A 27,292-nucleotide genomic window follows, 5' to 3' on the forward strand; every position below is an offset into this window, starting at 1 on the left:
TCCCTCGGAGCCCCGGCTCGCCCGGAGCCCGGCCGCGCGGCCCGGCCCCGCCGCCCTCTCCACCGTCACCTACAAGGAGATGCCCTCGGTGGCCCGCGCCAAGCTCGTCACCGTGAAGTCGTCGCGGGCGCAGAGCAAGCGCAAGGCGCCCGCCTTGACCCTCCTCAAGGGCTTCAAGATATTTTAAGGATGTGGGTTCCCCCCTCGCTTCGTCCCGGTCCTGCTCCGAGGAGGACGGTGTGAGGTCTCCGGCGCAGCTGGGGATGCACCCAGGGATGGGACCGCTTGTCCGGTGGCAGCCGGTGACACCGACGGTGACGCCCCCGTGAGACCCACGGTGCGGAGACCGCGCTCCGAGGCGGGAGGCTGCTGCGTGGGGACGTGCAGCGCCACGTCCCTCACCTGCCCCGGGGGACACCCGTGCGACTCGTCCCACGGGCCGGGCCCACCAAGACAGCAATAAGGAGGAGGAAGTCGTCGTGGTCTTTTTTTAACTCTGAATGAGAAAGCTGCAAATGTTTTTACAGCTGACTACAGGCATTGAGTGTCCTGAAGCTCATTCCTGCGCATCGAAAATAAGCCATATCTGGGTTTTAAGCAATTTTTTTACCCTGCAGTGTTCCTTCTTAACGACTGCGCAAAGAGAAACGCTTCGCTGGCAAGGGCACACCTTGAAAAACCTTTGCTTGAAAGACCAATATATTTCCGAAATGTCTTAATTTATTTCACAGCATTTCCACGAGACCTGTGCAGGGTGYGAAGGGCAAGCGAATGCGGAGCAGYGGGTCCGACGACCAGGCCGTGAGCGGCGCCGGGGCCGAGATTCGGCATTCAATTCCCTTTGCCCGTATCAGGTTGAATGTTCTGCTTCCCTCTGGAGCTGCTCTTAACCTGCAGAGTAAAATATCCACGAGCGCGTGTATATATGTACATATATACATATATATTTATATATATATGACCTTACAGGTATATAGAGAGAGATGCAATATGTGATTTCAATCACCCACTTTGGAAAATATTTTAATAAAGGCAGCTTTTGGGAAGAAGGGCAGCTCCTCTGTGTTGCTGTTCCCTGGAGGAGCCTCGAGCGCATCCCGCCTCCGCGCTCCATCCGAGGGCCGCGGAGTCGGCGCGGGGCGGGAGCATCGGCCGGGCAGGGGTGGCAGGAGAATCCAGGGCTTTGTGCCACTTCTGCCCCTGCTCCCTGTGCTGCTCCCCTCTTCTGTTTGAGATTTTCCAACCGAGGAAGTGGTGCAGTTTGTTCCTTAGGGGCCGCGTGGTTTGGCTTCAGCTGCTGTTACAGGGTCTCCTCCGACCTCTCTGTGTACAGGGTGGTGACGGTGCCRTCCTTCCACTGCACCAGCACCTCTCCCGACCTCTCCTCCTTGGGCAGCAGCTCCTGCTTGTGCGGGTCGGCGCGGCCGAACTCCTCCACGGGCACCAGGGCTTGCTTGGCTTCCAGCTCCGCCGGCTCTGCCGTGTGCTCCGATTCCACCTGCACCTTCCTTTTCCTGCGGAGGAGGGGGGTGAGGAGGGAAGCAGCAGGTCTGGCCCGTGCCGAGGGGCAGGGGACGGTCACTCTGCAGGGCTGGGGGGCCAGACAAGCTCCTGCCACGGGGAGGCTTCGAGGGAGCCCGTCCCGCAGGGCTCGCTCCTGCCCCTGCGCCCTGGGGACGCATCCGCCGCCTTCCCTGGCCTTAGGACATCCTCCAGCCTCACCTGTTGCGCACCACGTTGGTGGCCAGGAGGAAGAGACCCAGGAACAGGACCACGAAGGAGAGGGCCAGCATGGTGTAATTCCACGTTGACGCTGTGGGAGAGCAGGGAGCCGCGGCGTGGGCATGCGCCGAGCGGCGGGGCCGGCACAGCCCAGSTTTGCCGCACATTGTCGGGTCACTTTTTTTTGAATAAGCTTGGGTAACTCCCCCTCATGGAGCAGGAGACCCACACAGGTGATTTTTGCCTCTCCCAGTCCCCCCCGTTGGGGTCTCTATCTCTCCCAGTGGCTACACCTGCCTCTCCAGGCCTGCCCGTGGCCTCAGGGTGGTGCTGGAGGGCGGGCGCAGGGYTGGGGGGCTGCGGCATCGCCCTTGGGTGCTGCTGGAAGGGCCTCCCCGCCCTGCAGCCCTTCCCCTTCCCGCACGCAGGCGGGTGGGATGCAGCTTGGATGGCAGAGGCTGCTCCGGCCTTGATTTCCATGGCTTTGAAGTTCACTCTGGTTCACCTGACCAGCTCCTATTGATCTGCTCCCTCCTGCCAAAATCCCTGCTGAGCCCAGATCTTTGCTCTCYGCTCTTGGCAGGATGTCCATGGAAAGAGGATGAGCTCCTCTCCAGGAGAGGACCCCATCCCTGCAGAGCCCCATGCCCACCTCTGCCCACGAGCAGCTTTTCCCGGAGGTAAGAGCACGAGCCCACACAATCACTGCTGCTTCCCGTGGGTGCTAGGGCACCCCGTTGGGCAAGGGGCGCCACCCAGGGCTCTCTATTCCAGCTCCCAACGCAGGAGCACCCAGGRGACTTACGGTCTTCCCTGCGGAAGAACCAGAGCAGCTCGTCCAGGTGCTCCGGGGCCAGCCCCAGCAGCAGGGTGCCGTTGGTGGCTGCCGGCTCCTGCATGCGGGTGCTGGCGAGGGCCGCGGCCACGAATCCCTCGAGCTCTGCATCGGCTGCAGACAAGACAARAATTGCAGACAGGAAAAGACAGAGAGGATTCATGTTGCAATCTCCAAGATACTCGCTGCGATTCTTCAAAAAAACGACCTTCTCCTCCTCTCCCAGGGCCACCCCGCAGGCAGGGTGAAGCTCCCCGAGCACAACCCGATCCCACAGCGAGACGCGGGGACAGTTTGAGGACCTCTTTGTGGGTTGCAAAGAGCCCGGGGCGCAGCCGGCGCGCGGGCACTTACCGCCCTTCTCCTGGCACACGCTGCCCTCCGCGGCGCCCCGCCACTGCGCCCTGGGGCCCGTGGCCTCGGCCAGGCCCACGCCGCTCCTGCTGGCCACCAGGTAGCCCTGGCTGYGGCCCGCGGGGGACAGCAGCCAGCCGGAGCAGCGCCAGGCGGTGCGGCCGGCGCGCGCGCAGCCGCTCGTGCCCACGCCGCCGTCCTCCCGCACGGAGAGGCACTGCCTGGTGCCCGCGTTCACCAAGGAGGCGCCTTGCCAAGACCAGTCCTGGAAGGGCGAGGCGGGATCACAGCCCTCCAGCAGCAATGTCCCGTCCGTGGGGCTGGCTTGCAAGCACTGCTTGGCTCTGGCGTTTTGCATCAGGAAGGCTTTGGTGTCTGCAAAGGAACCGGAGGATGAGAGCRGTCAACCAGCGAGCACCGGGCATTGCTGCATCCCAGCCCCCTTCCTGCCGTTGCTGGTTGGGGAGGACTCTCCAGGGTTGGTCCAAGAAGCAGAGGATGTTCAGAGCTTTGGGAGCCTCCTCCATCCCTTGCAGGCTGCTGCGTGGCCTCTCGGGATGGAGATAATCCTTGTTGGTCAAAGCACCCTCGTGTCCTTCCCCAGCTRGGCAAACCAGAGCTGCTTCTAATTGCTCTGTTTCAAGGGAGAAGGGTTTGGGGCTCAGGTCTCTCCAGCTTTGCTGTCTAACCCTGCTGCACTGGRTAGGTGCAGAGAGTCCCTGTATAATGAGACAATAACCCTCAGTTTATACAAATCCATCTCTGTGGCGCTCAGCTCTCTTCCTTGATGCCCAAGAGGTGGCAATGCGCCCTGAGCATCACCTTGGGGTGTCACCTCCCCGCGGCGGGGCCGGCTGCTGCTGGCGCTCGCTGGGGAGAGAGGGCCTTGGGGAGGACAAAGCCGAATTTCCAGCAAGCTGGAGGGACAGSTCGGCACAGCATCGCAAGGACACTCCTCTCATTGCATAGGCGTGCACCCACAGAGCGGCACAAAGAGCCCACAGGGTCACGCAGTGATGGAAGGTTGTGTAGGACCAACTCGGAGCGACGTGCCCAGCAGGGAACGTCCTGCTGGAACCCACGGAGCCCCCGGGCAGGGCCGGCGCCGGCGCTGCCGCCCCACGAGCCCAGCGCCTACCTTGCAGCAGCAGAAAGGGGATCAYCCACAGGCACCTCATGGCTCCCGGGATGGATCGCGCCTTCCCCGGCGTTTCCTCCACGTGCAGCCACCTGGGAAAGAGCCCGACAGTGAGAGGCAGCCCCGGCGCCCCGCGCTGAGCCYGGGATGCTGCACGAGGCTCCGAGGCACCGGGGAGTCCCCTGGCACACTGCTCGCTCTCCTGCGCCTTCCCAACCACCCGCTTGGCTCCAGGGGACAGGGATTTGGGGACAGGGGCTGCGCTGGCGGCCCGCGGGCGGCGCGACGGGGATGTGCGGCGCGGGGAGCAGGAGGAGCCGCCTTGCCCGGAGCCAAAGGCGTCTCCCAGGCCCCAAGGAAGCGCCGGCTCCTCCCTGACCTTTAGCCCCTCGTTGCTCCGCAGCATCAGCCCAGCGCCCGCAGCAGCCAGGGCCCGGAGCGCCCTGCTCCGCCGGAGCCCCCGCGGCACCGCAGCGCCCGCTCGGCCCCGGCCGCCCACGGAGCCTCCCGGCCTCYCCGGCCTCGCTGCCCGGGCACCGCGTGGCCCTCGCGCACGCCGGCCCCACGGGCGATTAATGATTACCCCGTGCCCCAAGCCCTGATTCACCCTGATCCGCAGCGCACGTTGGCACCGCATGAAACAATTCCCGGGCAGCCGCGCTGACTCCTCAGCCGAGCGCTCGCCCTATCGGTTATAGACCTAATGACGGCCGCGCTTCCCCCTCCCCTGCCCGCACAGCATTGATCTCGACGTCTCCGCGACTCAAAGGTCACATTTTTACAGCCCGCCGGGCACGCGGGCTGCCGAGGACTCTGGAGTAACCCCGGCCTGCGCCTTGGCTCGTGTTGCGGAGGATCCRCGGAGCTGCTCCGTGCAGGTGAGGGCACCCAGCACCCGAGAGCCCCAGCGGGATGGGTGACGTGGGGAGGAAAAGGGGAGGAAAAGCTGCCAAATTTCCATGCTGTGTGCGCCAGCGACAAAGCATCACTTGCTAACGCTGTCCCAAACCCTCTTGCTCAACACGTCCATCTGTGGCCTTCGGCGGCCTCTCGTGAAATCTTAGCAAATTACGAAAAAAGTGGCAACGTGACCAATTCAATCGTGCCCATTGATCCCAGCGCCGAAAGGACAAAATCGCTGGGAGACCTTGGAGAAAGGAGCACCCATTGGGCAGCACAAGGCCAGCGCCCGGGACGGTGGTGGCWCCGCGAGGAGCTGGTCAACGAGCGCCCATGCGGCACCCACAGCGTGTGCAGAGCTGTGCACCTAACGTGTGCTTTTTATTTCCCATTTCATGCTGGTTTTCAGTTAGGTTTAATGTTCTAGGTCGCTTACCGAGACAGCTGTGGTCCTCAGTGTGCAAATGGAAAGTGTGAGGGCTTTTCTGTGCTGATCTAAGGCGCAAACAAGAAGGTCTTGTGGAAAGCCCATCACAAAGCAGTCCGTGGTGAGCTGATCACGTCCCCTCGTCTTGTTATGCAGCACGAGACCACGCGCTTACAGTGCCCAAGTTTTTCTAAACCAGTCTTCTCTGCCCTCCAGACTCTCTGTCTGCGGGTTATCTTGGCTGATCTTGTTACAACGAGCACGTTATTCCACACGCGCGGCTGAAGCGGGATGCCCCGTCTTTGGCGTTCGTACAGGATATACGAGGTTACGCCACGGAGACAGAAGTGGGTGGCTTTGCACCCAAACAAGGGTGCTTTGTGGGCTGAGTCCCATTAAGGAATGCAGGAAAAATATCTTGTATTTAAAATATTAAAACAAGCGGGCGGTCTGGGCTATTTTTTAACCTTTGCTAAGGCAAAAGTTAGAGAACAAGCTATACCCAGTGCTTCCCTTTGGGTGTTTTCCAGTCTATGCATAGCAGGAGGAACCCCATTCCCCTTACAGCCTGTCAGCCTCTCCTCAAGGAAGCCATAAATGAAGCCTTAAAACCCCCAAAGACCCCAACAAAGCGGGATAAACCAAGCAGCTTTCCCCCAAACGCAGCTCCGCTTTAACTCACCGGTTAGCGCCGTGCGTTATCTCGCTCTGCCCGGCAGACCCAGCCGTTCCCACGAGGACCAAGGCTGCATTTCCCTCCCTGCCTCCCTCCCGCTACGAGCCGTGATTCATCCCGCTCCGGAGCCRCGGCCAAGGCTGCTCCGGGAGCAGAGCGGCGCCCAGGTCCCGGGAAGAACCCAGCCCTGCTTCGCGGGGCCGTTTATAGCGTGGGGTGAACGACCCGCTCCCGCGGGTCACCGGCAGCTCGTTTGCCCCGGCTGTTGGCCTCGTCCCGAGCGGCTCCGCGCGCCATAAATCCCTGCGGGAAGGAAGCGAGCGGCTCCGCGCGGCGCAGGATTCACCCGGAGCACCAGCATCGCCCCGCGTCCTAGAGCATGGGTCACGCCAAGGCTCTCGGAGCATCTCGTGGGGATGACAGGAGGAAGGGCCCACGGGTGGGGTTTGGCCGTGCCCGGGGATGGGATTTTGCCGTGCATGGATTTCAGCGGACATTGCAAATCGGCAGTCTCCCAATAACAGGCTCTGCGGTGTGTTGTAAGCCTGATTCCRAGTTTCCTCTGGCCGCTCCGGTGCAATTCTCCGCAGCAGACGGGCAGTTAGTGAAACGGGCAGTTCTGCTGCTCAGCTTGAGGCTGGCAGGGAGAAGATCCGTGTCCAAGGAGCCCAGAGCTCCCTTCCACCGAGGGAGATGGCCAGAGGCTGGAGGTCCCCGGGTGCTGTTGCCCATGCGGTCCTCCCTCCTTGCTCCACGATGGAGCATTTAGGAAGTGCCCTCACATGAGGTGATGCTTCCCTGCAGCATCCTCATGATGTCCTCCCAGGGATCCAAAGGCTCCCATGGTCATGTCACTTCCCGCCTTTGGGAGAGGTGCAAGGAAAAGGCTTGGCCCGACCTTGGAGCATGTGGAGGGAGAGGAGCACCCCAGGATAACCGCAGCCAAGAAGCAGCTCCAAGAGCGTTAGGATGAGCACCACATCCCCGCTGACCCCTTTGCACCCCAACCTCCTGCAGAGCTAACGGGCTGTCCMCAGCAAGTGAAACCCAGGCTCGAAAGTAAAAGAAGCAAAGTGGGAGCACCGGGAAGCAGCAATGGATGTGCTGGACACGGACACGAACCCAGAGATTCCCACCGGTCCCTGCAGCGCCCGGGAGCCTCTCCGGCGCACCGGGAACGCTCTCGGAGGCAGGTTTCGGGCACCACCGGGCGTGATTTACTCCACATTCCCCTGACAACACTGGCCCGCTCCAACTGCAGATAACTTCTCATTTCTTGGAGACACTTTGAGCGTCTTTGGCGCAGAAGCAACGCATAGATAAGATATTGATTTGTGCTCTGTTTCCTCCTCAGGCTTGTCTTGAGCACGCTGAGGAAGGACGAGTCTGACCTTGGCATTCTACTTTTGCTTATCTTTTCTTTTTCATCCCTTCTGTGTCTTTGACCCGAAATGCCTGGTTACAGAATAACTAAACATTCATTTTCCCTTTTTTTTTTTCTTTACCATGTACAAAAGCTGAGCTCAAACCCAGCACAAAAGCCAGATCTCTGAGCCTGGGTTTTTTTTTTTTAAATAATGACCACACGGCTGCTTCCACTCCGCTGTAGAAAAAGCTACAGCCAGATAAATCCTGCATTAAATTCATGCACAGTGAGTCCAAGGCATAATACTAAATAACGGACGTAATCCCTTTGAACTATACAGTGATAAATTGCTCGGGAAGGAGCATTTTGGAGTGAATTTAAGTCCACTCCATAAACTCACTGCACATGAAAAAACATTAATTATCTCATGAGGAAGTCTGGCAAAAACTCCGCGTGGAGTGTCGGTATTTCCAGAATCCCAAGCTCCTGGCAGAGCTGAGGCCACATCCCAAAGGTTAAGTTCATTGCCATAAAAGAAGGTAGTGACCCTAAATGCAGCACCCATGAGCCAACAACACCGAGCTCACTTAACTAACTAGTTAGAACTAACTGGTTAAAACTAACACTGAGCGCGCTTAACTCCTGGGCTTGAATTCTCGATCTTTGAGTGGTGTTTAGCACCCGACCGGTCCATCCAAGCCCTTTCTGAGGACCATAGCAGCAGTGGGGAGAAATCCAGGGTCTTGACCAATTCCTTGGAGYGCTGCCGCTCTTCCGCAGGACTCCAAACACCTCCTGCCCTTGCAAGAGCTTAACGCTACTGATGAAAACCAACAGTCCCCACTAATTAACTGGTGTTTCAGGGCTGTCCTAATGGTTAATATTTCTCAGTGAGCTTTTTTTTTTTTTTTTTTATTCCCTTGAATTAGTCAGGTCACTTCTTGCATCCAAGATTTTTTTTTAGCATCCGAGATATTACGTGTTCAMATTACACGCTGTGAAACACTACTTCCTTCCTTCGGCTCCCTGATACCTCCCCGTGCTYGATAATACTGTTTGCTCGTTATTGTATAACCGTAACTGTTCCCCACCAATAAAAACTGGTGATAAGCGAGATGCCAGCCTCCCCGTCGCCCCTCCTCGCTCTCGGCCAAGGGGAACTTCCCGGTTGCTTCTAATCTCTTCATGGGCAGAAGCTGTTCCATCCTCCCCGTTGCTCTCAGGTATCCTTTTAAATTTCTACTATATTCTTCCCTGCGTCCATCCCGAGATGAGGTGGCTGCAGTCGCTCATGTTCTCCCGGATGGGACTGCACCGATTAATTCTSTGGGGCTTGTTTGGTAATTGGGAACTTCTCCTTTCTGGGACAGGTTGTTTTTACGGGCTGATTCTGACCTGGGAAATTATATCTGGTAGGATCTTCTTTCCTCAGCGTGTGGGGACATAAGAACCACAATTAGGGTGCCCTGAGTAATTTTCCTACCTAAAACAGCGCTCTTGTGTGCCACGTGCCCCAGGTGGCCCTGCTCAAGCAGGGGATTGGACTGGATGATCTCCAGAGGTCCCTTCCAACCTCAACCATTCTGGGATTCTGGGATTCTGGGATTCTGGGATTCTGGGATTTCTCTAATTAGTTTTCATGATTTTTTTTTTTGTTCTTCAGTGGAGATGGAGGCACCTTAGGTGTGAATCAAAAAGGGGGATATGAAAACCCTGCTGACGTGCGGAACAGCTCTGGATCTGAATACGTGCAGTGCCACTAAGCGCAGGACGAACTTCCCATTCCATAGCGGATCCCTCTGACACAAAGTCCACCAGTTCATTTCCAAGTAATGCACAGGTCCCTGGCACAGATCTAACGCCTCCAGTCTCCTCCCATCCCATGCTTTAGGAATTCCGAGYGTCAAAGACATTAGGCCACAGCGTGATTTAGAGGCACGGGGGATTTGTGCGTGTAATTTACACTGCAAGAACGGGAGGTCTACACGAATAAACCATCTCCTCGTGGGGGAAAGAATGTCCTCAGCAAGGGCTAAAATATTTCCATCCTTATGCTGCTGGAGAAGACAGTTCTCAGCCCGACCTCGTAGGTTACAAGAAGAMATTCTCCAAATTAGGATCGCTGGGAGCGAGGCAGGAATTAGCTTTTCGAAGGCAGCAGTTAGCAATCTGCAGCAAAAGCAGTGGAAAAGCAGCACCCGGAGGCTGGGTGGAGAGGAGGTGGCTGCAGGACCTTGTCAACGTGGGCAGGTATCTCACGGGGGTGCCAAGGGGACGGGCTGCTCTTGGTGGGACCTGGCGGCAGGGCGGGAGGCAGCGACCGCTGCAGGTTCCAATGGATCCCAAGGAAATGCTGATTTCCACTGAGAGCGCTCGCAGGTCGGATCAGGTTGTCCCGGGAGAGGCTCCAGGCGTGGCTGGATGCAGTGCTCACACCAGGGCTGCTCGAGTTGGCTTTGGAGACGACCCCCTTCCAGCCCCCACTCCTCTAATYCCCGTTTTATCTTTTTATGCTCTTCTAAGGCTGCTTTGAGGTCTTGTGGGCCGGGCTGAGAGGACGCCSGCGTGACAAGACCTGGCTCATGGGCAGGGTGATGGGACCCCAGTCAGGGTCTGGGAGATGGGACCCTGTCCATCACTGGGACAGGASCCCAGGGTGATAGAACCCCAGGCTGACAGGAGCCCAGGGTGACGGGACTCCAGGGTGACAGGAGCCTGGTCACACTGACAGGATCGCAGGATGATGGGACCCCAGGGTGACAGGAGCCCAGGGTGATAGAACCCCAGGGTGACAGGAGCCCAGGGTGATGGGACTCCAAGGTGACAGGAGCCTGGTCACACTGACAGGATCCCAGGATGATGGGACCCCAGGGTGACAGGATGCCGGTGACAGCGACAGGACAACACGGTGATACGACACCAGAGTGACGAGGTGTCAGTCATGTGCGGGGTGCTGGGACCCGGCCAGGAGCAGGGTGCCGGGATGACCCTGCTCTTGGTGACAGGACCGCAGTCACGGTCACAGCGGCCGGGCTCCGGGGTGACAAGACCGCAGGGTGACGAGACCCCAGCCCCGAGGAGCAGCCCCCAGTGCCCGGTGCCAGGGCCCTGGCGGCGCCGCGGTGCGGGAGCAGCGGCCCCGCACAGCCACCATGGCCCCGCCCCCGGCAGCCCATGCCCCGCCCCCGGCAGCCCATGCCCCGCCCCCGAACAGCCCATGCCCCGCCCCCGGCAGCCCATGCCCCGCCCCCGAACAACCTGTGCCCCGCCCCTGGGGAGCCCGTGCCCCGCCCCCTACCACATATACCCCGCCCCCTTACAGTCTATGCCCCGCCCCGCTCTCTCGGCCCCGCCCCTTAGCGTCACTCGCGGCGCGCCGCTGCGGGGTGTAGCGTCATCGACCGGCGGCGGCGCGACCCGGAAGCGGCGGGATGAGGGGGCGGCTGCTGCGCGCGGCGCGTGCGGGGCTGCAGGCGGCGGCGACGATGGGGACCGGAACCGGGACCGGAACCGGAACCGGGACCGGAACCGGAACCGGGACCGGGACCGCGACCGCCCGGACCGGGCCGCCGTGGCGGGTGCTGTTCTTCGGCAGCGACAGCTTCGCCGTCACCGCCCTCGAGGCGCTGGAGGCCGCCAGGTAGCGGGGCCTGGGGGCGCGGAGGAGGCTGAGGGGCTGCGCGGGGAGCAGGGGCCGGGCGGGGGGTCTCGGGGGCCGGTGGGGAGCGGGCAGGGTCGCTGCGGGGCGGGCTGTGCAGGGCGAGGGTTTGGGGGGTCTGTGAGGCTTGGCCGGGCGGGAGGGGCAAGTTGGGGGGAGCCCCTGGGGGGATTTACCGAGGGGCCCGGCAGGAGAGCGGGGGCTGCGGCCGGGAAGGGGCCTGGGCTGGGCGACGGGCTCGGTACCCTCGGGAAGGGGCGGCGGGGGGAAGGCCCCAGCCCCGTCTCTGCCTCTCCCCGCTCCACACGCCAGGTCCTCAGCGCCTTGTCCGCCGCAGGCAGCCCGGCCGGGCCCCGCTCCCGCTCGTGTCCCGCCTGGAGGTGGTGGCGCTGCCCGCAGAGCTGCCCGTGCGGCGGTGCGCGCGCCGCCTGCGCCTGCCCACGCACCAGTGGCCGCACACGGGGCCCCGCGGGGCCTTCGACGTGGGCGTCGTGGCCTCCTTCGGGCGCCTCCTGAGCGACGACCTCATCCTGCAGTTCCCCTAGTAAGTGACCGGGGGGACATCTGTCCCCGTCTCCGTTTGGTTTTGCTTTCAAACATYGCTGTAGTCTGTGTGCGAGACTGGYGGCAGCTGAGCCGCTTCCCTGCGTTCACCTGCGCAGGCCAAGGCTTGTTCTCTCGCTGCAGCGTTTACTCCACAAATTCCAGTGTAACTCGCTCCCCTTTCCCTCTCCTCACACCTTCTGTGCTCGCTGAGGAACTAAGCGTTATGTATTAGKAGTTTTCCTTTAAATGTGCATTTGAAACAGTAACATTTCAGATGGTCTGAATAGCTAATTTCTAAAATAGTTTCATTATTGAAAATTATTGAACCAAATATCAAATTTATGTGGTTATAAATCATATAAATTATTATTATGATTATAAATCATATAAATTTATATTAACTGATTTCATATATATTTATATGAAATGTAAAGMTTACTTATATGAAATGTAAAGMTTACTTATATGAAATGTAAAGMTTACTTATATGAAATGTAAAGCCTATTTATATGAATTTTAGTTCCTATTCTGATTGTAACTTGGAAATATTTCATTTCAGTGGGGTGCTGAATATCCATCCCAGCTGCCTGCCTCGGTGGCGTGGTCCTGCACCGATAGTCCACGCAGTGCTGCACGGTGACAAAGTAACTGGGGTGACAATTATGGAGATCAGACCAAAAAGGTACATGAGATACGATCTTCTAAGCAAGTCTCTGTCATTGTTGCTTCTCAGGAATTTAAATTGTCACTGCTTAAGCCATCATTTAAAAAGCTCTTTTACAAGCCTTAGTGTGTTTTTTTTTTCTTTTTTTTTTTTTTTAAGATGCATATTTGAAATAATTTCTAAATTTTCATCTTGAACATATGGGATTCGTCAAAATACACTGTATTTGACTGGGTACATAATTTGTCCCCCCTAGGCTGCTGCATGAAACTATTATCTTTTTAAGGTATCGTCTTTAAGGATTCGGATGTCCAGTAGTCACGCAGGTCAAATACTGCTGTTTTGTATGAATTGCTTCCTAGTAATCTGCTTCTCAAAATGTGTATTTTAYATCTGAAGTAAACACAAAAGACAGTGCAATGATTTATAGATTATATTGAAAAGGACCTCTCTATTGCAGAGGTCTCTGGTGCAGTTTTAGCGTCTTCAGCTTGTTTAGATTGTGCTAATAATTCTCATGTGAGTAATCACAGGTATCGTCTCTAATTTATAGCATTATTACAGCAGGTTGGTAGACAGCAAGCAGTTGCACAGCTCTCTGCACACCCAGGCTTATTTGGCTGTTTTTTTTTTTGTTTGCTTATCCAGAAACAGCTCTCAGGATCATGTGAATTTTCCTTTGAACGTTTCAGGTTGATTATTCAGAGATTTTATACTTCTGATCTGAAAATTGTTTAGCTTGCTTCTATAAATTTCATTTTCTGTCCTGTGAACCCATTATTTAATTTTAAAAATTTCAGTAGAAAAAGGCAGTAATTGGTAGCTGAGGAAGTGGATTTAATGTACACATCTGTACTGTTAGTTAAGGCTTTTTCTCCTGCGTGCTTTCTCTGCAGGTTTGATGTGGGTCCAATTATTAAGCAAGAAGAGATCGCTGTTCCTCCCCACTGTACTGCAAAGGAGCTAGAAGCGACGCTGTCACACATGGGTGCAAACATGGTAAATTCACACAAGCTCTTCTTGCACTTTTGTTGCCATTTTATTTCTATCCAAAGAAGAACCCAAGTGCTTTATGTGGAAACAGTTTGGTTATTTCATTTTGAAGTTAATGTCTACATTTTTATTTTGTTAAAAATCAGCTTTCCAGCTCTTCTGGGATTGCTGTCATTGAACAGGCTATTCGTAAAACAATATTTGTTCTTTAATTATGATTCAGTGGCGCTTTTAGTGTATTTTTATGTGTAGTGTGTCTGCTGAATGTAGTGACAGGAATTTCTAAAAACTCCTGAGGAACTTTCAGTGATGAAAGTGAAGGACTGTTTTGTACATATTATACTTTTGACAATAACAGTAAATACAGTGTAATATTAATACTCTTAGATTTGTTAATTTCATTTTTTTTTTGCAGCTCATCAATGTTTTGAAAAATTTACCTGAAAGTTTAAAAAATAAAAAAGAGCAACCAAAAGAAGGGGTAACATTCGGTAGGTACACATCATATTTAATGCAACTTGCTTGGATTTTCTTTCTTTTTTTTTTTTTTTTTTTTTTTAATGTGTTGGAGAAATTAAGTTGCTTCCTGCTGTGCTGGGTTATATTTTACAGACATCCTTCTCAGTATGGTCCCTTCATTGCCTTCTGTGCTTTTTTTCTTTTTAAAAAAGAAAAGAATCATACTGAGGGAAGAATGCTTTAGAATTCTTCTCCAGACTTGCCTTGTTACTGTTTTTTTCTTTTTTTTCTTCAGTTATACAGGCAATATGAAAATACCTACCAATGTCACAAAATCCAAGCCAGTTTTTTATTCTTCATGTGTGTAGAAAGTGCTCGGTGTGCCTGTAAATATGAATCACCAGCTTGCAGTGCAATGGTTAAGTAAGAGGGCAACTCACAAAAGAGCATATAAATAAGCCAGTTTAAGACTTTTAAGAAATCCACTTTTCTCTAGCAGCTGTATACTTTCCCTGTGGATAGATTGTAATCTATTGATCATATCCTGTAGACCAGGATAAAATCAATACAATTACCTATCTGCAAAAAAGCAGCTAAGTATAACAAGTGTTTTACTTTCTTGTTATGTTTTGCTAGCTCCTAAAATAACGATAGCCAAGAGTTGTGTGAAATGGGAGGAACAAACAGCTGTGCAGATAATACAGCTGCATCGTGCCATAGGAAGTATGGTAAGGCAGCAGCTTCTTCTTTGTTTGCTTTCAAATCTGCCTTCTGCCCTCCAGTCTTTATGTATTTTAACTAGTAACTAAAACTTGGAGGCTATTTAGTTAGTTTAGCTTCTGCCTAGAACCTGTTTAAAATGCCAGGGCGATTTAGTATGAGATGGAGTTAAAGGTGAGCAGAATTTTCTTGAACTTGATCCCAAGCCTGAAATTAGCTCTGTAGCTTTGTTTTCTTTCTGTACTTCTGACACATTTGAGGAGATTTCAGAATGCTATAAAGTTTTCTTTGCATAACATCATACAGTGCAACCAAACAGCTGCTACAGGTACTTGCTTATCTTATACATATGCTCTTAGTTTGATAAAGAACATGGAAAACCATGTCCAGTTAAGAGTCTTTTATCTGTCCCTAATACCTAAACTTTTCCTTAATGCTATTATCACAGGTATCTTGCATAAGAAAAAAAAGCTATACAATTACCTGGAAGTCATGAAAATATTCTCAGTGTGTCATCTGCTTCTGTTTGCAGTTTCCTTTGCAGACGCTCTGGAAGGGTAGTCCTGTCAAACTCCTGGATTTTGTGGAAGTGCATAATATCCCTGGGTTTGCTGGTATTTACTTTTAAATTAATTTATTAATGTTTAAAAAGCCACTAGGGTTTAACTTAGCTTGAAGACTAATAACAGTTGTACTAGATGATGATTTTAAATAACTGATTCCTGAAACTCCAGTAGAACTAAGTCAATCTCAAATACTCTAGTCCTGGAGCACAGAATTCTTGTGCCCTGAGTATAAGATAAACTTTAAGGACGTGTCTGCTTAGTGGTGATATTGAAGGAGGAACAGGCGTAGGGATGTGAATCCAGAGATTAGGAGTTTCTAACCTTCTCCTTACTCTGGAGATCCTCTCCCAATGTCAGTCCCGCAGGATCTCTCACAAGAGAAGCCATCCCAGCCTGTTCTTGCTGAAATAATTTTTAGTGGCCTTTAAGTCTAAAAATCTCGTGGGCTCTGTTGGTATCTACAAGAGTACAGAGGGTTTAATGAGTGTTCGTGCATGAGACGGGGAGCTGTGCTGGAGAGTGACTGCTGTTCATGAGTCACTTCCACCCTGTTCTCATTCTCTCCTACTCATTTGAGTAAAATACAGCACAAAATGCAACAGAATATTTCTGAGCAACATAATAATTTGAGATAATTACTCTGTTTTAAAGAGACATTGCAGTACTTCAGACTTTTTTTTACTTGTTTATGTAGAAATATAAGACAATTTCTCTTTATTTTCAGATGAAGTATTAAATGACCTTGGAGCTGTGCCTGGTTCACTGCTATACCATAAACTGTCCCAAACACTGATAGCTCGTTGCAAGGTGGGTTTTTGCCTTTATTTTATATTCACTGAAGATTTTTTTTAACATTGTCTTATTTGTCTATCATTACTCCCAAATTTAGCTGAGATTATAGTCAGTCTGTTTATTTGATAGAACTCTTAATTTCAACTAACAGGCTTTTCATTTGCAAGTCACAGTTTGACTCCTAATAGAAACTTGGTACTACGTTCTATAATGTAGTCAACAATAAGAGCTAAAGCTAATCCTTCTAGATTTTGGAGGGAGCTTACTGACTATTTTTTATTATTGTTTTTTTAGGAAGACTGGGTTGGAATCAAAGCGGTTGTATTAAAGAAGAAACTTACAGCAACTGACTTCTATAATGGATATATGCACTCTTGGTTCCAGCAGAACTCAACAGCAGTTCATCAGGAGTGCAGATTTCAAACACTCAAACTTAAAACAACAAAAGAGACTCTGAAAGAGAGGAAAATACTCGCACAGGATACCAACCAATAAATATTTTAAAATGTTGAAAAGGATGTCTGTAAGTTATTAGTAATGTAAAAGATTATAATTCTTACCATGTAACAGTAAATTTGGTTTTCCTAACCAGAAGGTTTGATCTTCTGATCACCTGCATGTTTTCATTGTGGGTTCCTGACAATCTTCATCTTTTCCATGAAGGAAGAGAATCTCCCTGAATGCTGAAGACTGAATCAATTCCTGTTTCTGGTCTTGGTTAGTATTTTTTTTGTACCATGTTTTTTTCCTTGTTAGGAGGGAGTTTAGTGCAGCTTCCTAGAGGCATAAGCTGTGCACAGTTACTTTAATCTGGAAATTTTAAGATCAATAGCTCGATAGAAGCCAATTTCACTGCAAGTCGTTGAAGTCAAACGTCTTCAGCACCGATAGGATTTCTGGCAAAAGTGCATCTGCTCCATCCTTTAGTTACAGCTTTGTCATATGTATCAGTGGGATAATTGCTAGTGAATTTAGCAGATGGGATTTGGACAGGATATCTGTTCTACTCCCAAGTTTAATGCTAATGAACTTCTTGGATTGTCCAGTTTGAGGTTCCTGTGAACTCTTAAACTTAACTTCTATATTGCTGTGCTGGAACAAGCTCCTAGCCAAGGTGTGAGTTACATCTGCCGAAACACCAGGTGAGGTGTCTCTACCGCTACGTGATAATTTTCGTAGACTTGGCTACTTTTAACACGCAGTTGTCCCATGCTCATGACTGGAGTTTGACCTCAGGTTGTTGATACCATGCGTCACCTGGAGCTGTGTGCCTTCATATATCTCTGTCTGGTTTGCTGCATGGGGTTTCCTGAGCAATTTGTCCTTTTTAGCTTTCTATTCTTAGTTATATATTTTCTTTATTTTCATTTACATCAGTAACTTTATCATAAACAGCTTTCAGGTGCTTGATTGAGATACAGAAGAGTTTCAAACTTTGCACTGATCTTATGCAAAGAGAATTCCTCCATGTTGTGCTATTAGATATTTCGATTAATTGAATTAAGAATTGGTTAACAGACATTGTTGATACTCCATGTTGCTGATTTCTTAGCAGTAATACCGTGCAGTACTACACGTTGCATCCCATCAGATCCCTACTGCACCTGCATTTTTATTGTATAATAATATCCCTGAGTGACTTTGCAATGGACTTCAAGAAGAAAAAAAAAACGGTGATCTGAAATGACACATTTGTTCTTGACTCACAGAAGCTCAAGAGCTTTTTTGTCTTTTTAGCTTGATCCAATAGTCATTGCCAGCTGGCTTTTTTATCTGTATCTTCCTGCATGCTCTTGGTGTATAGTGTCAATTTACCAATACTTTTACAGTCTGCTGTAATTTGGATTTTTTTCACCAAATCTCCTATTTAGACGGGGTTTATAGGCTAATCAGAGACTTTTCATCCAGTCCTCTTAGGAACACCCTGTTGTTTCTTTTGGCCTTCTGAGTTTGAAAATGCTGTCAAAAATAGGTAGCTTTTCTTACAAATTTTCCTATCAATTCCCTACCTTACATATTTTACATCAGTAGCCATCTCCTCTCTTTTTCCGCATCTTAGAATATATATCACTTAACTAGTATCTGCATCCACTTAGGAAAATTGATATTCTATTGTTATTCTTTATATCTGACGATATTTTTACCTAATGAATTCTGTGTTGCAAGCCTTTTCTCAGTCGGCCCTGCCGTTGGCTCACAGACAGATCTAAAAAGGAATATTTCCCGTGAAGAACCCCGGAGCTGATGTCTGTTTCTCTTCATTAGAAGTTTTATTTATTAGAAGTATTTATTCTCTTAGAAGTAATGGGGCCTTATGAGGGTAAGAGCAAAACAACAGGCAGACCTTTGGAGCTATTACCTTTTTTATTCAGGGTACCACTGAAGTATAAGCAGAGCCACTGGAGCTCTTCAGGCTCCATGAGTCCACATTCCATTAGCTTCATATTTTGCAAAATAATCACTGAGATATTGGAAATCCAAAATTTAAAGGCAGACTTGGCTGTCACTAAGGATCCTTTTTGCTCATGCTTGTCAATACTCGTGCGCACTTTGTGCTCGAGACTCCTCCATGTGTCCCTTTGGCTGTTGAGACTTCAATGGATTCATGTCTTTTCAAGGACGCACCCCTGGAATTTAGCGTTAATATCATGTATTGAATCCATTTTGAATGGGTTTTATACCATGGTGGCAGGAACTTTACACACTTGAGTGAAACTCAATAAAAAAAACCAAAATTCAGAAAATGTGTTGTAATGTGGAGAAAATGCTTTTAAAGAAGCATCTGTTAGAGCAGATGCTACAGTATTTTTCTTTCTTTGCCATTAGCTCAACAATTAATTTGCCTCTGACAGGTTGATCCTCTGAGAAATCCAAGGCTGTGAATCAGAGCCGAAACCTGGAAACAACAGTAAGTTGAAAGCTGGACTTCTTTGGAGTTCCTTTGACTTTGGCCATAGACTTAAGGGTGGAATTTGTGCTGCGGAAACTTAAAAATGGGCAGCAACTTCCAAGTAAATGCTCTGTTTTACTGCTCTGCTCCCTCCCATCTGCTACGTGCAACTAAAGGCTGTGATGTCCTTTTGCTTTAATCTGTTCACATCAGGTAGGAAGGTTAGGTTAGGTAACATCTCGTGCCAATGGAATGGAGAGGAGTGGGTTGGTTTGTTTTAATTAAAAAATAATTTAAAAAAGTCTTGTGGGCATCAATTTCCAGTGTTGCAAAGGGAGGATGTTTGAGGATAAAAATACTTACAAGCTGCATCCCATCAGACAGTGACGTTTTTGACACTGCTCCAGGTAACTCATCTGCTCTGTTCCTAGGAATGATTTTTGAGAACTTCTTGGCGGCTCCACTGCTTTTTAAAATTTTTTAATAGTGCTCTGACATTAACAAGTTGATAGCAATGGAAAATAATTGCAAAAAAATGTTAAATGAAAGCAATGTGGTCATAATGCTGCTAGTTGGAATATCATCCTGCAAATGGTAATGTGTGTATCGGATGTTAGCATTAGAGAGGACCAATTTCTACACTTTTTGGTGACAGTTCTGGATTGCGCTGTGTTTGAAATATATTGTTAGTCATTGCTGGCAAGAAGTAGTTTCTATCCCAGCTAAAATGTGTAGTAGCAGTGAAGTTTCCATGAGTCTCCTGCAAGTCTGAGGCGGAGTACGGGCAGACACCCGGTAGATGGTGCCCTCTGCATCTCTTTTAAGGGAAAAAAAACCAGCATCAGCTGGGCAAAAGTTCATGAAATTAAAAGCTAATTCAGAACATCTTCAGTTCTTTAATACCAGTAATGCTTAAACCATGCTGTAGCCAGGATGCATTATTTGTACATGTAATTTAATCTTTGATCTGTGCAGAATTTTCTTCAAAGCTTTTCGGAATTTCTGTACAGTAAGATAGTAAATGTTAGGGGTTTTTTTGTTGTTTTTGATTTACAGTTAAGGTCTTAGCTGTGAAAATGCCCGTGTCCCCTAATTTTATAGAGGAAAAGAGAGTAAAATGTATTTGTTTTTATGGAGAAAATCTTTGCCCTGATATTTATGACGTAGTAAAGGAGCTTTAAAGGGAATTAGTGTTCCCCGGTTAGCTTTTAGTGAAAATGCCTCTTTGGAAACTTTGCCTTGGCCTAGCTCCGTGGGGATTTAACCCAGTAGGCAGGGATTATTTTTGCAGAGCACATCACAGCAGGGAGGGATTCGCTGATGAGGTGCGGAGCAGCGTGTCAGGGCTGCCTCTGGAATAAAGACCTCGTGGGGCAGATCCGAGTAGCGCTGCTGAGCTCGAGCGCAGCCCCTGTAGCTACTGAGAATTTGATACTAGTGAAATAAAACAGCTGTTTTCTCGGAGGAGAAAGAAAAAGTAGCCTAGATATTCCTAGGCTGGTATTCCCTGAGGCTTAGTTTGAGATCCCTGAAATCCAATTATTATTGGTAGACCTGGAAAATTTTTGATCAGCAGAATGGCTCTGGTTTTGGGTAGCAATGATGTTATCTTCAATTTCAAATAAATACGAGGAGTGATATTTGCTAATGTGCTGGTGGTAACAGGTACATCTGTTCCATAACCCCAAATCCTACTGCTCCCCCACTCCTTGGGAATCTGCTGTGGTCCTGCTTACCCCTGAATAACTTGCAAGTAAACCAAAAGCACAAGTGGCTGCTATATTTACAGGAATATAGGAAGGAACCGGAGCCTTTTCCAAAAGCAGGTTACCAAAATCTGGGAATAATGTGAATGCTGAGACTAGATGAGTGTTGTTTGCCCTGACTGCTGGCAGGATGAGAGCTTCTGGGAGGCAGCGTTTTCCCTTTACTGGAAGCAGGAGGAAAGGGGGTTGGATCACGGGATTTATCTGAGGGTTGGAAACTAAGTGACCTTCATAGAAGATGCTTTGCTGTTAGTTTAACCTCGGGTGTTTGGGAGCCCCATCTCTTCCAACTGCTCCTCAAGGCTGGTGGTCTGAAGGCCACGGCAAGGGGAAGAGTGTAGGGATAGTTTGGGGAAACTTGCAGAGCTTCTTTCTGCTTCATGGACAGAATTTTAGACCTTAGGACTGTGATCATTGCTATTAAACAGTTTTTTTTTCCCCAAACAGCCCTGCACTCGGCAGTGCTTGGCTCGGATAAGCCGGCGTGCGGCACGAGGAGAAGATCCCCCCAGCCTGTTCGCAGCCTTGTAACTCCCCGCCTGCTCTGCAGAAGTCATTTGTGTTACGTCGCTCCCAAAGCGATGAAGCCAAGAGCAGGGTTTGGCTGCAGAGGAGGAGGGGAAGGAGGAGGAGAGGAGCCAGGATCTCGGCGGGAAGGTCCGAGCTCGTGCTCCCCGCTGGCTGCCTCGGCCCGAGCCCGCGCCAGACCAGACACAAAACACACGGGCTAAGCTCATCGGAGTGAAGGTGATGTGCCAAAGTATTCCGCAGCTCTTCCTTTTCTGTTTCTCGTTCCTAATTGACAATTTGCATAAGAGCACAGATTGTAGTTTGTTTTTTTTTCTTTTTTTTTTCTTTTTTTTTTTGCCTCCAACATGAAATGCCCTGTTAGAAGTGAGAGCCTGGTGCAGAGCTGGCTAAAGCCTCCTGAAAAGTCCCCCCCGCCTCAGTGAGCTGGAGATGGGGCTCAGAATAGATGTAGATTAAAACCTGCCCTTACACATGAGAAGGGGCTGAGGGGAAGGGGCAAAGAAATTGAGCTCAAGCATGAGCTTGAATTGCAACTTGAGCTTTCATCCAGTTGTGCTGGATCTGGGTTATCTGCAGTGAAAACAGCAGGTTTTTTGCTGGTTTGCCTGCACCCCCGTGCTGTTGCTGTGGCAGGTTTGGGTGTAAAGCAGGGGATCTGTTCTCAGCTGGTGCTCAGTTTGGATGTGGACGAGGAAATTTGTGCGGGTTTGATAACCAGCCAGGCCAATGTGTTTGGCTGATGACTCGTAGCAGTAGCTCTTGGACCCCTTCTGTGGCCATCAAGGTCTTCAGATCACAGTAGCTTCCTGCCCAAGAGCCCTGCTCGCTGCTGCTAAATATAGAGAGAAACCACCCTTGTCCCTGTCCCTCGACTTGGTCCTGCTCTGAATTCCCTGCCCCAGCCACCCACCAAACGGCCGGACCCAGGACTGGCCTTGTGTTGATATAGCTGGGACCTGTTTGTGAAAGGGATTGTGAAATTCAGCAAATTCTTCGCCGGTCCTCTCTGTGTGTGGTTAGTTTACTTGGACACATCAAACACAAAAGGAAAACGCCATTGTCAAAGTAACAAAATTATTTTTTTTATTAATCTACCCTATTCTAGAGCCGAGGTTTTCCTCTCAAAGAAGCCAGAAGCAAGAGCAAGCTGCAGTCTTATCCATGTGGGACCAACAAATGCACGTGGTTTCTTCGTGCTATCAAATGTGAGTTTTTAGAAGTGCAGCTGCCAGTACTTTAGCTTGAATACAGTCACTCTAAAACAAGCTAGAAATAAATAAAATACTTACATTTCAAGTAAAAAACTGCAGTTGAATTCAGTATGAGGAAATCAGTTTATTCCTTTTCAAGTTACCAACTACTGTACAGGTACTTGGGCTGGCAAAGTCTGCAGATGCAGAATGGGAGAATGTTTTATGTACATGATTTAAATCAATTAGGCATTTACTTTTCCCTTTAGGCTAATGTGTGAAGCTGCTTAATGTCAGGCAGAAAGGAGATTTTTATGGACTTGTTTACTAAGACAGGAACCTGCTACAACTACTGACTTCCCAGTTTTTACCTCCTGTGCATCCTTCCTGGTGCAATGCAAAATAAGAAATGCGCACCTTAAGTATATCTTAAAGGTGATGACACCTACCTGCGTCGAGACAGACTATTCGCAGGTAGATATTCCTTTCAGAGCCTATTTAATCGACCGGGAGCGACTTTCCCGAGGCTGCCGCCTAGCTCTAGTAGGCGGGAGAGCGCTGAGCTCTCATGGGGCTCCTGCCTGGGGCCGTTCTGCGGCTTCCCTGCGGCCTTCGGAACGCGGCGCTTTCCCTCGGCAGCTCCAGGAGCGACTGCTGGCCCGAGTTCCTTGGCGACTGGAAGGCGCTCTGCTCCGCCGCGCTCCTCTCCGCGCAGGTGAAAGTCAACGCGACCCCGATGTCGCTCTTCATGGTTCTGGACGTGCCGTCAGACGTGCCGTCGAAGCACCTGCCCAGGGCGATCTCCTTGGCGATCCTGGGGTCCTGGTCGGTGACGGTGTAGATGCCGTAATTATGCCCGAGCGGGTCGAGGGGAGCCAGCATGGTGTATTCACTGGAGTCGTTGTTGGTGGCCATGGGGAGGTGGTTCACCAGGTACTCGTGCAGCATGCTGTTGACGCCGTCCCGGCGGCAGCTGCCTTGTGGGACCACCTTGACGAGCGTGCGGTCCACACGGTCCTGGTCGTAGAGCATGCCGCTGCACTTGAACTCCAGGCAGGCCGCCGACACGCCGGGCCGCTCCGGGGAGCGAATGCTGCGGACGTCGCGGATGCCGTAGAGCTTGCCGATGGTGCGCGGGTGCGTGCCGCCCATGTTGCGAGACCTTATGTTCACCTCCTGGGGTCCGTTTATCTTTACTTTGATGTAGCAGGCCCTGAATTCCATGGGCTTGGGCCACCACGCCAGGTAGTCATCGGTCCAGCTCATAAGGTCATCCTCATTGAAGGGAACGGTGTTGTAGTCGTACGTGTCTCCCTCTACCCTATAGAATCGGAAATGAGCAGCACTGTATGGAGCTTCCTCGCATTCGCTTAGGTTTTCGTATGCGTAAATAGGGCCGTTGTTCTCCTCCGGGGAATTGGGGTTTGGCTTGGCCATGTTGATGCTGAAAGCAGTTTTCTTGGTGCTCGGGTCCTCGTGGTCCGTCCTCCTGTAATTGAGCTTGTTGAGATAGGGCTGCGGGACCCCAATGACGTTGGGGTTGAGTTTGGGAGCAGAGGACGCAGCTTCGAGCTCTTCACCCCCCATGCTCGCCAAGATGTAAGCTCCGTAGGCCTCCGGGTTTTGCTCGTCGCAGAAGGCCGGCACGCAAGCGCCGTTGGGACCGGTGACCGCACTGTCGAAACGACCCCACGCTCGAGGGTTGGAGGAGAAGCCTGGCTCTGGCTCTGTGTTTATGACAGAAATCACTACTCCTTGGATCTGCTCGCTTGGCAGAAACCTCTCGCTTCGGTAGGCCCGGACTTTGACGTAGCACCGTCTGCTCTCTGGCACATCCAGGTTAAAAAGCCGCCGTTCTTTGATCTCCATGTTCCCAACCAAGAAAGTTCTTTCCTCTCTCTTGTGCCGTCGGCTTCTTTCGAGGCTGAAGTCCCCTTCCTCCTCCCATAAGCCTGTCTCTGGATTCAGGGACCAAAGCTTCATCTCTTCCAGGTGCTCTGGCATCTTGACCTGCGCAGTGTCCAAATGAACCTTCACGTCTTCTGCGTTAAGAGACTCGGTGCCCTGTTCATCAGTGAAATCCACCGAAAACATACCATAGGTACGGAGAGGGAATATATCTCCTTCATCATCTACAAAATTCAGGTCGCTTTGTGTCACATCAGCCGCAGAGACGTTTCTTGGGTCCAGAAACGTCACGCTGGCTTTCACTTTACCTGTATAGACTTCTCCATTCTTCCTATAGAATGCGTAGGGAGGGATTTCTAATTCGGCAATCGGATCATCATCTTCCATTTCTCCCAGCGAAATCACGTTGGTTTCGGAGGATTCCAGCGTGACCGGGGGTTTCTTTCTTAGTAACTTGACCTCGTGAAACACCGCACCTCCCTTCTCATTGAATGGGAGGACTTTGGTTGTATTCACAAACTTCTGCAGCCGGTCAACGAAAGTCAGAACCAGCCTCTCCGTGTCTACGGGGACGTGGACCGAGAAAGTCCCCTTGTAGCCTGTCATGCTCACTCTTTTGTTGCCCAGGTAGATGTGGCCAAACCTCAGCGGCTCGCCGTTGTCCGCCGCTATGGCTCTGCCTCGCACCGTTTTCTTGGTCTCCGTGCACTTCTTACACCCGCATTCCACGGCGACTTTGGTGGGCAGCGTGTATCCGTTGCAGGAGATCTGTCTCGTTTCCATTTTGGAGACGCCGCAGCAGTAAGCGGTGTTGTCCTTGCAGCGCAGGCCCTTGTCCAGCTTCCCGGCGCAGATCTTGGCTGGGCATTTGCCCACGTCGTAGTAAAATGAGTTAGTTGTGTTTTGGAAACAGTCGTGTGGAAGGCGGATGGGGTGGCTTTGGGGCTGGGGGTCGCAGGCTGCCTCGTGCCTTCCTGTTAAATAGGATTTGTTAAGGAACAGCATGAAATAGTTGCAAGACCCTCGGTATGTGGGATAAAACCCTCAGAGATAAACACTGCTCCCAATAACAATGAGGTTTGCATGGCAATAAAACAGAGGTTTTGCAAAATTTTTGGTTAGTTAGGCTAGTTTTAATGTAAGGTACCCAGTTAGGACAGTCCTATTTGGCAATAGACTGTGCTAATAATAGACTGTCCTAATTTTGGCAATAGACTGTCCTATGGACAGACTTAAATATATTTCAGGATTTAAAAACACTGGAATATTCATTTGTAAGGCAGCAAGTGCAGAGACCAATCACTGTGCCCAGCAGGTTGGGTTTGAGAGGTCCTCCGGAATCCAGAGCTCCAGTTTTCAGGGAATATCGGCCTGATAAATCCCTCACGCTTATCTACCAACCAGCGAGTGAGATAAACCCTGCCCGTTTTTCCCGTGACTTTCCTTCCCCGAACGCAGCAGAATCTCCGTGCGTGGTTGCCACCTCCTCGCGGCGCGGTTCTTCCTTACCTATCACGGCCAGTTTGGCCGGTTGGGATTTTGCCGAACCCCCATCGCTACTGGCCTTGCAGAAATACTCTCCCGACTGGCCTCTGTTCAAGTTCTTCAAAATCAGGTTGTTTTTGTACTTGTATAAGGAGGGATCGAGCAGCGAGCCGTTGTGATACCTGCCAGGAACAGGCAGACAGTTAATGGGACACAGTGACCGAAAGCCTGGAGCAGAGCTGCGTCCTCGTCCTGTTGCATCCTGCTGGAGGGATCCGCACGGGATACCAGACCTCTTTCCCACTTACATATCTGCTTTTCCAGCAAGTCTCTATGCAGATTTCATCACTATATATGTGAGAAAGGCCAGCTGTAGACATCTCCCCTCCTTTGCACCAATGGATTCTCCACCTGTTAAGTCCCCTGCTTTGTAGTTATGAAGTTTATGGTGTTTATTTTAGCTTCATGAGGATGGTAAGGAAGTAAAAATCAAAGCTGTGGGAGAGAGCCCTTACCAGAGGTAGCGGTCGGGCTCTGGGGTGCCAACAGCATCGCAGCAGAGCGACACGCTCTGTCCCACCCGCCTCGCTTTGTCCTCGGGGCTCTTCAAGATGTACGGTTTGCCTGCAAAAGGAGGTGAAAACATCACATTAGTTCTAAAATTAAGCTTTATTTCTGTCCCCTGGATTCTATTACTCCATCCCCTTTGCTTGGGCTCACCTGATCTTTCCAGCTGCACTTGGATGGCCAGGTTCCTCTTGTTGCTCTCGGGCACGGTGACGCTGGCCGTGACGTATTTGGCTTTCCTGATTTTCAGGGTGCTTTTGCCGTCCGGGCAGACCCCGGGGATCCTGAAGGCGCCCGCGCCGTTGGCCGCCGTCAAGAGCTTGAGCTTCTTGGCCTGCAGGTAGACGCGGGCGCCGGCGGCGGGCGAGCCGTCCTCCAGGGACACCTTGCCGTGCAGGGTGACGTCCTGGCACATGCAGGCGTCGCAGTCGGCGTTGACGCGGCCCATGACGCACGTGAGGTTGCAGGGAGAGGCGCCCGGCTCAGCTCTTAATTCAGGAGCTACAAGGTAGTGCACAGGGAATGACTCGCATCCCGAGCGGATTTTTTTACTGATAGGGAATGACTCACATCCCGAGAGGATTTTTTTACTGATTATCAGCAGCTGTGTGTTGGAAACGCACAGGCTCAAACCTCACCGCTAGTGGAAAGTGGCCACATGGATATAATTCCCTATAGGCACTGTTATTTACATTCCTCAAAGGCCTGAACTGCAGGGAAACTTGCAAAGCCACAAATCCACACGGCCGAAGCTTCATTATTTTCTGTTTTAAACCCATGTCCAAATGACACGACATTTGTTTATCTTAAAAGCTTTCTTCTCTGTCAATTTTATAATATCTGGAGTTGGGCAGGAGAAAGGTTAAGCATCAAACAAACATTATCTGACAGGTCTGGCATGCAGGTGCCCGAATGGTGACTCTTAAGGCATTTTCCTAAGAGTAATGCTACTGCATTGATCTCTGCTGGAGCCCACATACTTCCTACTTGACTCAAATCATTACTTTTATAATTGCAAAGCATCCCTATATGGCAGCTACCTGCTTTTTTTCCTTTTTTTAGTGCTGAAAACAAGCCATAGAAATGAAAGAAATCAGTGAAAATCTGAAACAAACTTCTTGATGTCAAGAAAAAAAAAA

The 27,292-nt window shown here is 50.7% G+C and overlaps 4 protein-coding genes and 2 long non-coding RNA genes across 6 annotated transcripts in view; 3 read left to right on the top strand and 3 right to left on the bottom strand.

The window, feature by feature from the left end:
- RASL12 (RAS like family 12) overlaps positions 1-735 on the top strand; it is a 5,598-nt gene extending 4,863 nt beyond the window's left edge. The window contains exon 6 of the mRNA XM_026040629.1: positions 1-735. This exon is cut by the window's left edge and continues 195 nt beyond it. Coding sequence (XP_025896414.1) covers positions 1-187 — 187 coding nt within the window. The 3' untranslated portion in view covers positions 188-735.
- Positions 736-1,012: 277 nt separating this feature from the next.
- Positions 1,013-4,089, bottom strand: SLC51B (solute carrier family 51 beta subunit). The gene is made up of 5 exons (XM_026040630.1): positions 4,050-4,089; positions 2,912-3,286; positions 2,528-2,671; positions 1,723-1,813; positions 1,013-1,514 (listed from the first exon to the last, which is right to left on the bottom strand). Exons 1-5 carry the CDS (start codon positions 4,087-4,089, stop codon positions 1,301-1,303), a joined length of 864 nt encoding a protein of 287 aa, XP_025896415.1. The 3' UTR covers positions 1,013-1,300.
- An 895-nt stretch (positions 4,090-4,984) lies between these two features.
- On the bottom strand, positions 4,985-6,204 carry LOC112948367. Its single transcript, XR_003249608.1, has 2 exons — positions 6,059-6,204; positions 4,985-5,444 (listed from the first exon to the last, which is right to left on the bottom strand). It is a non-coding gene; the product is annotated as an uncharacterized LOC112948367 (long non-coding RNA).
- Positions 6,205-8,582: 2,378 nt separating this feature from the next.
- On the top strand, positions 8,583-9,152 carry LOC112948359. The gene is made up of 2 exons (XR_003249602.1): positions 8,583-8,641; positions 9,082-9,152. It is a non-coding gene; the product is annotated as an uncharacterized LOC112948359 (long non-coding RNA).
- Positions 9,153-10,849: 1,697 nt separating this feature from the next.
- Positions 10,850-16,409, top strand: MTFMT (mitochondrial methionyl-tRNA formyltransferase). Its single transcript, XM_026040573.1, has 10 exons — positions 10,850-10,895; positions 10,980-11,058; positions 11,414-11,620; positions 12,182-12,304; positions 13,183-13,285; positions 13,695-13,770; positions 14,375-14,466; positions 14,991-15,072; positions 15,749-15,831; positions 16,111-16,409. The coding sequence occupies exons 1-10, from the start codon at positions 10,850-10,852 to the stop codon at positions 16,309-16,311; spliced, it is 1,092 nt and encodes a 363-aa protein (XP_025896358.1). The 3' UTR covers positions 16,312-16,409.
- A 5,693-nt stretch (positions 16,410-22,102) lies between these two features.
- Positions 22,103-27,292, bottom strand: part of CILP (cartilage intermediate layer protein) — a 12,056-nt gene continuing 6,866 nt past the window's right edge. Inside the window, exons 7-10 of the mRNA XM_026040574.1 lie at positions 26,307-26,639; positions 26,102-26,210; positions 25,611-25,768; positions 22,103-25,075 (exon numbers count right to left, since the gene is read on the bottom strand). Of these exons, the coding sequence (XP_025896359.1) occupies positions 22,734-25,075; positions 25,611-25,768; positions 26,102-26,210; positions 26,307-26,639 (2,942 nt within the window). The 3' untranslated portion in view covers positions 22,103-22,733. The remainder of the gene's footprint in view (positions 25,076-25,610; positions 25,769-26,101; positions 26,211-26,306; positions 26,640-27,292) is intronic.

The sequence above is a fragment of the Nothoprocta perdicaria genome, unplaced genomic scaffold (genome assembly GCF_003342845.1).
Source record: "Nothoprocta perdicaria isolate Ctin4 unplaced genomic scaffold, notPer1 scaffold_26, whole genome shotgun sequence".
In the NCBI taxonomy this organism is placed as follows: Eukaryota; Metazoa; Chordata; class Aves; order Tinamiformes; family Tinamidae; genus Nothoprocta; species Nothoprocta perdicaria.